We start from the raw sequence: 9,746 nt of genomic DNA on the forward strand, positions 1-9,746 counted from the left end.
GCACTGGGTCAAAATTGTTTTAAATGAGAGGAGAACCTGGGCAACTTTCTTTATCTTTCAAAGTTTTGCTTTAAAATGGATTATAGCTATTAACTTTTTAAAATACTGCTATTTTTTGGACATGTAAATGGAGTCAGCTACCCTCTTAAGCAGACTGTGCCGACAATAAGCTTTCTATTGACATTTACTAGATTCAGGAAATTTCCCCTCTTCCATCCTAGTGAAAAAGGAACTTTTTGTTATTTTCACTTAGCTGTAACAATGTATCTGATGGGTGTATGAGGATGGTGACAGGGTGCTGATAATCTTAATTGACTAATTGAAATGATTGATTTTATAAGATGAGGATCTTGAAAACATTGTTCTATTTTTTTCTTGATGCACATACAGCTACTGATCGGATAGACGTGAGGACATGGTATTATGGTTACATGTGAACTGTGCTCTGTTAGTAAGATGATCCTCGGAAATAAGTTCTTAAGTTGAATGAACAAATTTGTTTGGACCCTTTTTTGTTTTGTAAAGGCCAGCTGACTGAGGCCATTGAGATATGAAATTAAAGTTATTCTAAATATTTTTATTTATACATAGGGCCTGATTCCAATGACCATATTAATGTCATATAGAACTTTGCTCCTTGGGGTGATGGAGTTCACACAACCCTATCACCCAGGGCTGTACTTAAAGACACACTTCAGCCTTTAGGGTTAGTTACAGTCCTGAGGAAAGGTGGCACACAAGTTGAACCATCCCAAGGATAGCTTTGGGAGACATAATGTATCCGAAACACTTTTCTGCAGTATAGTTCCCTTTCTGCTTCACCTGTGTTCCAGGCCTTTACCAGCAGCAAATTGCAACACGCTTTGTGCTAGCTCAGCTGTGTTGACTAATCTGTTGTGTGAGGGAGAGAGGTGAGACCCTGTCTATTCTGTGCTCACTTACCTCTGCATGCCTAGATACAAGGTCTGGGTAACTCATAGAGAGGTGTAAGGGATATATATTAATACCAAAAATGTCATGTGCACACCTCTTTTCCCATTCACAATCCCACACCCTCTCTCCTTCCATAAACAATCAGAGAACATGCCTGTGGCAACTTGGAAAACACCTCATGCATTTTTAACTATTAAAAACATATTTAGCACCAGGCTAAGGAAGAAAAGTCAGCATTGTATGTCCAGTTACCTTTCTGCAAATCCCTCTGAAAGCTCCATGGACAAGCTGAGGCCCAAAGACCGCTGTTTTGAGGGCCCATGATTTATACAGGGACTTAGCCCATTACAGGTACTCAGTGTCAAACGCATAATCTACTCTGCTATCATTCTGGAAGGGTCTGTGATTTCTTTGGAATTGAAATGGAAATGGAATCTTTTCAGAGTAAAAAGTCCATTTTGCCTATGGCAACCTGCCACATGTGCAGCGAACAATTATTATTTTACTAATCACCAACGTTTTGATGAGGGAACTTCCCCTGCCCACCAGAGCTCCTGCTGGAGAATAGGGTTGGGGTGCGGGTATCTTCCCCTGCACTGAAGCAGGGTCAGCCTCCACACCCTGACCCCACTCTCTAGAAGGAACTCTGTGTGGATGAAGTGGAGCAGGGAGCATCCATTTTTTCTGAGGCTCCTGAATTGGACGGGGCTTCTGGTCTCAGGATCTACTGGCCCAATGTCTAATCCATCATTGCAAATTACTACACCCTTCTACACCAGCATTGTGGGAGTGGGGTAAAGTCAGGCTTTCCTATTCCCTACCCACTTGGTATCCAAGAAAATATGCCCAGTTACTCTGGTGCACCTGGAACCAAAGTGGGTTCTCAGCTCCCACTCCAAACTAGCTCTAAGTCCCTGTAGTGGACACTGTATCAGTGCAGGACAGGCAGAATGAAGCAGAGCTTCTTCATAACCCCACTCAGCCCTATTCCCGAGAAGTGCCCAGCCGCCAGTTAGCAGCAGAGAATATGACCCATCTCCATCTTTTAAAACAATTCCAATTGGTTGGTAGAAAAATATGAGCCCTCTTTATTATACAAGAAGTAACTTGACCAGATGTGCCAGTTATGTACTGTCCCAATAATTTCAGGAAATGATTAGCGTAACCATCTGCAGGCAGATTTGAATCTGGGACCTAACGTAGGATCCTCTCTACAGCTTGAGCTATAAAGCTGACTCTTAGCTTGTGTTCTAGAGCTCACTCATTCTTATCTCTCGCTGTAAGTGGTCTAAGTGCCACTGCATGGGACAGTGCACTGCACCCACTAGATGAGTGGGTTACAATTAGCACTGCTTTTTCTCCCAATTCCTGCTATGTCAAAGCATGATGCCTAGTTTATCTAGCCCCTAATACACAATTTTATACCTTTACATCAGAGGTGGGGAACCTCAAGCCTTGGGGCTGGATGCATCCCCAGCTTGCTTTGATCTGACCCCCTAAGGCTCAGGGGCCCCCAGAATTGGGGAGACAGCACTGGTGCTCCAGCCGCTCCTCCCCCCTCCCACCGCTTCTCACACGTGTGACCCCCAATTAATTTTTCTGTGGGTCAGTGGCCTCCATCCCCAAAAAGGTTTCCCACCCCTGCTTTACATAGATGCAAGAAGTGAAGTATATAGCTTAGCTCCAGCACAGTCTTTGTTATTCTCAGCCAACAACCTTTTCATCTAAATTGTCTTGCATTTTAGCAACACTGTTTCGTAAGTCACCCAGGGGCTGGGCCAATAATAGTAATGTCATTTCACATGAACATTACAATAACTCTTCCTGTGGGAGATGTCACGTTTCTTTATATATAGTATTACGGCTAGGAACCCTTGAGAATGCAACTCAGCTTACAACTCAGCAGGCTTTTCTAGGGCAAACTGTAAAATAAATAAGATTTTACGGTAAGTAGCTAAATTTCCTCCCCTCTTCCAAAGCATTACTAAGCATATTTGCTGCTTAAAGTAATGCCACAAGAAGACCATAGAATGTCAAATTATTGGGTAATCACTAATCTATGGATGTTTTCTATAAGGAAAATCAATATGGCCCTGATTCAATGAGGAACTGAATTGAAGCATGTGCTTTACTTTATCTGCACAAATAGCTCAATGGACAAAGCCATACCTAGGCATACATGAAATACTTGACTACATAGGGTACCCCTATGCAGCTGTGTGTGCTTGTATGCCCAATTATGGCCCTATCCACCTCTGTTGAAACTTGCTTGGTTCCTCTCCCCCTACCCCTGACACTCTCTCTTTCTTCCCCCCCCCCCATCCACATGCTCTGCTCAGCTAGCAGCCAGTTGTAAGGGAGGGTGCCCCCCTGCCACTCTGGGGTGGAGAGGAGCTTTCAGCTTCTCTGGCTGTGCTCCATCCCCAGGGAAGCCCGCAAGCTCAGGTAGAAAGCAGGGAGAGGAGGAAAGGAATCCACAGCCCCAAGCAGAAGCTTCATGTGTGGCATGCCAGAGGGTGAGGAAGGGAGAATCCAGGTCCCAGCAGAAATGGTGGAGGAATGAGGTGGGGGAAGGGAGGGAAGCTCTGAGCCCCAGGCAGAAGCTACTAGGTGATGTGGGGGAAGAGAAGCTCCAAACCCCTAAACCCTCATCAGAAGCTGCACAGGGAGAAGGGCGAGGGGTGGAGAGCTCAGTGGAATCAGTTGCGTAGGGCACGATGAAGCATAAGGACAACCCTGACAATGGATTACAATGGGAGTACTTCTGTGTTTTAAAGTGGGGCATGTGGTTAAATACTATGCTGAAAATCATGGCCTACATTACATATGGCACTGAAATTGCTCTGTCAATGAATTGATATTAAACAGTGAAAACATGATCCTGGAATGTGAAGGGCAACAGTGAAAAGACCCTCACATGGCAAATATGGGGTATCAAGGAACTATTGTGGGTGTATTTTAATTCAGCAAATATCAAATCACTCAGATCAATCTTAATTTGGTTAATGGAGTTGAGAAACAGGTTATTTTAAACCCTTCTCTCAGCCCTGTGTGAATCTCACCTGTCCAGAGAATTTTAAAAATCAGCCCAATTTTTATTTAGTTATTGAATTTTGAATGGGAAACAAAAATTGTAATGGATTTTCATGGTGGCATACTCTTTTCATTGCTTAGCATATGAAAGGTTCATTTATATTTCCAGGGTGAGAAATACATAGTCACACATGGGAGCAGCCAGGTCTATGTTACTCTTCCAAGTAGTGACTTAACTTGGAATCAAGCACATCTTAACTTTTTTTCCATTTAAAGGTCATAAAAAAGGCTTCAAAGGGAGTTTGTTTGCTTAAAACATATGGTTATAGAGAAGTATGGCATTGTCAAGCAAATGTTATATATACCATGAACTAGATTCCTAGAGTCTGTCGTGTTACTTTGTGTTGCTCTAGTGGTACGAGACAGGTAGCAGATCTGGCTACTTGCATGGTGTAGGCGTATCCTTGTGTGACATGAAGCCAGTGTACCTCGCCCTATACAGCTCCTCTCATTGCCCCAGTGTTCAGAAACAGGATTTCTTGAGTTTCAATGAGGCTGTTTCAGCCCATAGGCTGTTTCAGCTTGTGTGAGACACCAAAGTGTCACGTAGCTGATCTCAAAATTAGTGGGAAAGAAGGCTGTAAAGAAGGGATACAGCCAGCTTTGGTGCCCCACTTTTTTTCTGGGTCTGGTACCAACTACAGCCCAGGGGAGGTTAACTGGACACAAGGATCAAGCCCTACACATATAACTTCAGGTCACAGATCTAACATAGATCTTTAATAGTCGATAAGTGTTGTTATTTCTGTCAAAAGGACAGCAGTCTGAAAATCATCTTTTCTGATTTCTTTAACAGCGAGTGATGGGGATTACTGGCGTCTCCTGAACCCAGGAGAATATGTGGTCACTGCAAAAGCGGAGGGCTATACCTCTTCCACCAAGAACTGTGCAGTAGGTTATGACATGGGAGCCACTCTGTGTGACTTCACAATCAGCAAAACCAACCTCGCACGAATCAAAGAAATCATGGAAAAATTTGGAAAGCAGCCCATTAGTCTGTCAATCCGACGGCTCAGGCAGAGGGCTAGGCAGAGACGCCAGCAAAGATAGACTACTTTCTCCTTTGTAACACATGGCATTTGCAAGTTCTCCTTAAATCAAAATCCATAATATTAGTAAAAGTTACATACCCAACATTAATACATTTTTGTCTATGTTCTAATTAGGGTATTTGTATACTAATTCTAAACCTAGAGTTCTACTTCGTATATTTGTATTGAAGAATCTCTTGAGCTTCTTTTTCCTCTTGAGGTTTTAGGGCTCCATGTTTTGTTCTCTGTACAAAATCCAGCTAAATGGGCATTGGGTGGCGGGCCTATGCAAGTTGGTAGAATGGAATTCTCCCTTCTTTGCTGTGTCAGCAGCCCTATACCACTGTTTTTCAGTTGTTGCTATGCTGTGGGCACCAGATTTGTGCCTTATTGACTTTTAAGTAACAAAACGGCAGAGGATTGTCAGGAGTAATCCAGGTTGACTTGGGGGAGAACAAACTAGAGAAATACCAGACAGCTCTTCAGTTGGTGAAAATCATTTGCAGCCACTTCCAATCTACTATGTTGATTTACACTAGAGAAGGGCATAGCCCTACGTTATTAGTTTCCTGTTGAAATTCTATGAATAAACATAACATCCCTTGTATGCTTGGTAGCAAGAATGCAGTGTGCACTTTCAAGTACATTTCTGCTAAAACCATTATTATTTCTGTTAGAGTGTTGCCTTACTCAGTACATTCTTATGATTCCTGGAAAAGGTGATCACCAAAGTATCATTTGGAATTGAAGAAAATAAACTTCAAATAGAAAATCTTTGGTGAAAATACATGTCTGTTATATTTAATTTATTTCTTCTTGTCAACAACTAATCTTGTACATGAAGAAAAGAAAGACAAAGGGTTGCAGAATCAATAATATACACTAAAAGCAATCATCAATCCTTGCATAATAACTAGTTTTAGTCCATCCTATGAAAGCTATTCCAGCACAGACTTATTCTGTAAATATCATTAAACAACAATGCTGCCACAGCTGGGACCCAAGGAAATAGCAGGACTCTCATTAAATTTTGTATTATTGAGATGGTTGCATTATTTATTAAGAGCATGACTCTCTCTCTCTCTCTCACTTACATTACTGAAGTATACAGGGTCAAGGCTTCTTAAATTCCACTCCAAGGTGCATTTAAATTGGGTAGTAAAACCTCTGGATTTTTCAGTTCTCTGGTACAAATCTTAGGGCACTTTCATTTAATTTGAAAAATTGAGGTTTTCAATGAATTGAATATGAGGTTAGACTAGATGATCACAGTGATCCCTTCTGGCCTTACAATCTATGAATCTATGTCAACTGAATAATTTAGCCCCCATGTTATTTTGATGTTACATTTTATTTATTTCTCCCTGTCCCCATCCTTTTAGTGTTCAATATGCCACAAATTTTTGTAGTGCCAACACCTAATTGTATTTGCAAGTTGCCAAGGAGAACCGGGAGATTTTTGCAACTGAGTAGGAGATTTGTGTGCCTGGAGAGACGTGAGGAGGAATTTGGGATTGTGGAATACTGACAATAGCATGGTGTTCCTGTTCACTTGGTCAGCAGTGCAATAATTAGTAATGTTGGCATTTAAACTGACATGTTTAGATTACAGAGCCAACACTCCCAGTTAAAATAAATGGGGCAGTTCACATCACACCTGCTTAATGTTCCAGGCTCTTTGCAGACTCAAAGCAACACTGAATATTGGGTGCGTCTAGACTGGCAAGATTTTGCGCAAAAGCAGGCACTTTTGCACAAAAACTTGCCTGCTGTCTACACTGGCCGCTTGAATTTGCGCAAGAGCACTGACTTTGTAATGTACAAAATCAGTGCTTCTTGCGCAAATACTTTCATGCTCATTCTCAGGGATAAGCCCTCTTGCGCAAGAATACTTGTGCAAGTGGGCCAGTGTAGACAGGCACCTTAATTTTTTTTGCAAGAATGCCAGATGGCTAAAATGGCCATCGGAGCTTTCTTGCGCAAAAGCGCATCTATCCTGGGCATGGATGCTTTTGCACAAAAGCACTTTTTGCGCAAAAGCATCCGTGCCAATCTAGACACTCTTTTGCGGAAATACTTTTAATGGAAAAACTTTTCCATTATAAGTATTTCCGCAAAATCATGCCAGTCTAGATGCAGCCAATGAGTTTATACTGGTGTCACCTTTAGAAGGGTATCTCCAAAACCTTAAAGATTAGAAATATACTTCTTTAAAAGTGAAAGCCTAGTTCTGGAGCATAATTCTGCAGGAAGGGGTGAATTCCATGGCAAATTCAGAGACCATGGAATTTCAGAATGTATGGGGTCCTTGGCATGGAGACAATGGAATCTAATGTTTCCTTCTTCAGTACTTATTCCCTGGTATTGATTTTTGATGCTTGATCTTCTATCAAAACATTTATTTCTTACAGGAGGATTTCTATGGTATAGATCAGGAGAATGGAAGGGAGTAGTACAGAAGATTAAAGTGTATTTACTTCTCTCAAAATATGTTCCTAGTAGCCTCAAAGGTGGGGTGATTTTGTCTAGGCCCTCAGGGTAAAGAAAACTCTTTGCCATTTTAAGGATTGCATCTTCCCAACTGTCTCTTCCCCATAGGCTAGAGGAGAAAGAAGCTAAGTGGCTGATTGACTGGACAGAAGGTTGCAGCATAACCTTATTCGCTTCCAAAGGTGCCATTGTGCACTGGGAAGAAAAATCCCTCTCTTCTCCTTGAGATTAGAATAGGACTGAGTTTTGGGACCTTGCTGTGGGCATCATGCTAGTTACTTTTTAGGACTAGGTAGGAATTTTTCCTTCATTGCCAGTCTAAATTTGCCTATGGCCAGTGTGGGGTTTTGTAACTTGTGATCCAGCAGGCCAAGGACACAATGAATAGGTTAGGTGGTAACATTCATTTTATCACAATTTGGTAAGTGCCTAGAGCACATATTGGTCAATGGGAGGGGTGTGTCTGGTAAACCAGTACTGAAAGTGGATTAGGAGAAGGCATTACCTAAAAAAAGTGAGGAATGGGGTTGGAACTCTTACGGTCTGGTACAATGAGAAGACAACCTCTGTCCCTTAACTCTCAGGTGAGTGGGGAATAAAGGGTTCCTGGCATCAGTGCTGGGAACACTTTAAGAGGTGCGGAGATGTTGGCACTCTTCTGCCAAGAGATACCAATTATGGAAGGAAGGATAACTTGTATTGGAGGAGTTATTTCTGGATAATTCACAGATGTGTTCCTTAATAAAGCTGCAGTCTAGTTAAACCATATTCTGGAGTCTCATCTTACTGTGCTTTCCAGAACAAATATACTTTTATAGATGTGTATGTGAACAAGCACAGGAATGTGTGACAGGAATGTGTGGATGCAACTGCGAGTACAGACTCCAGCAGGAGGCGCCCTCAGCATTTAATTTACGGGTCTATACTTGACGTGCTAAATCAAACCCCAGAAGATCAACCTCCGGATTGTTGATCCGCCAGTAAGTATAGATGCACCCTTATTGCATACTGATGTATTTGTGCATCTGGGACAACCAAAGGAGATCTTTAGCCCATCAATGGAGTTTTCTTCCCTTACAGGCCTAGAATCACAATCCAATAGTAAAGAGATTTCCATTTGGTGAGGTAGTGAAGTTCTTTAGCTCTAATCGGTGCCTCTCTACTGCTCAGATTGTTAAAGACCTCATTATCATTAGATGACAAAAGTAGTAATGTCTACACTCTTGTACTGGCTTTCATTAGTGCTTGTATGTACCAGCACAATGCAGAATTTTGACTAATGTAAGTGACCTTATGCCATTTTCTTCTGGCTGTTGCTTAATAGCTGTCAAGCCTGCCAGTGTGTACTTTGTATTCATCGGCGCACATTTTTTTCTTTGACAATTGCTGGAAAGCATGGTATTCATTTACATTGTGCAGAAATGAGCATTTACCTCACAGTCCTGAAGTCATAACCGTACTTCTGTCCAGTAGGAAAATATCTTTTCTTCAGGAAGCTGCAGTTATTCAGTGGACTTCACCCTGCAGGGCGGGAAATCCTTGAAGTGAAAGTGGAAGTTTAAAACTCCACAGGTAAAGTCCTGGCCCAATTAAAGGCTAAGGGAGTTTTGCCATTGAATTTGATGGCACTAGGATTTCGGCCCAGGTTCATAATAACAATAATTTGATCTCCTAGTCCTGTCACTAGAGAGACAAAGAACTGACACTCTGGTTCAAAATTACTGGATAGCATGCATAAATAGTTATATTACGATTTATGCATGTCATACAATAATACTGAACCAGGGTGTCAATTCTGTACTGACAGGACTAGGAGATCAAAGTATTGTTCACACACAGGCTACATTTATACTGTATGTTTTTTTGCAGAAGAGGAAATGCAAATGGAGCACTCATTTGCATATCTTCTTCCGATCCTTTTTGCAGAAGAGGTTTTTACAATAAAAAGCTCTGTGTAGACGGGACCATTTGTTGGAAAAACGCTCTTTTGCGCAAGAGCCTGTAAACCTCATTTTTGAGGAATAAGGGCCCTTGTGCAAAAGGTTTTTTTTCTGACAAATGGCCCTGTCTACACAGGGCTTTTTATCGCAAAAACCTCTTCCACAAAAAGGATTGGAAGAAGATATGCAAATGAAAGCATGAAATATGCAAATGAGAACTCCATTTACATTTCCTCTTTCACAAAAAATACACAGTGTG

At 41.7% G+C, this 9,746-nt stretch overlaps 1 protein-coding gene across 2 annotated transcripts in view; it reads left to right on the plus strand.

Moving 5' to 3' along the window:
* Nucleotides 1-8,315, plus strand: part of CPXM2 (carboxypeptidase X, M14 family member 2) — a 138,381-nt gene extending 130,066 nt beyond the window's left edge. For both annotated transcript variants that reach the window (XM_006136104.5, XM_089780188.1), the window contains one exon: nucleotides 4,823-8,315. In XM_006136104.5, coding sequence (XP_006136166.3) covers nucleotides 4,823-5,076 — 254 coding nt within the window. In that variant the 3' untranslated portion in view covers nucleotides 5,077-8,315. The remainder of the gene's footprint in view (nucleotides 1-4,822) is intronic.
* The last annotated feature ends 1,431 nt before the right edge of the window (nucleotides 8,316-9,746 follow it).

This window comes from Pelodiscus sinensis, chromosome 8 (assembly GCF_052426305.1).
Source record: "Pelodiscus sinensis isolate ZL-2025 chromosome 8, ASM5242630v1, whole genome shotgun sequence".
NCBI lineage: Eukaryota > Metazoa > Chordata > Testudines > Trionychidae > Pelodiscus > Pelodiscus sinensis.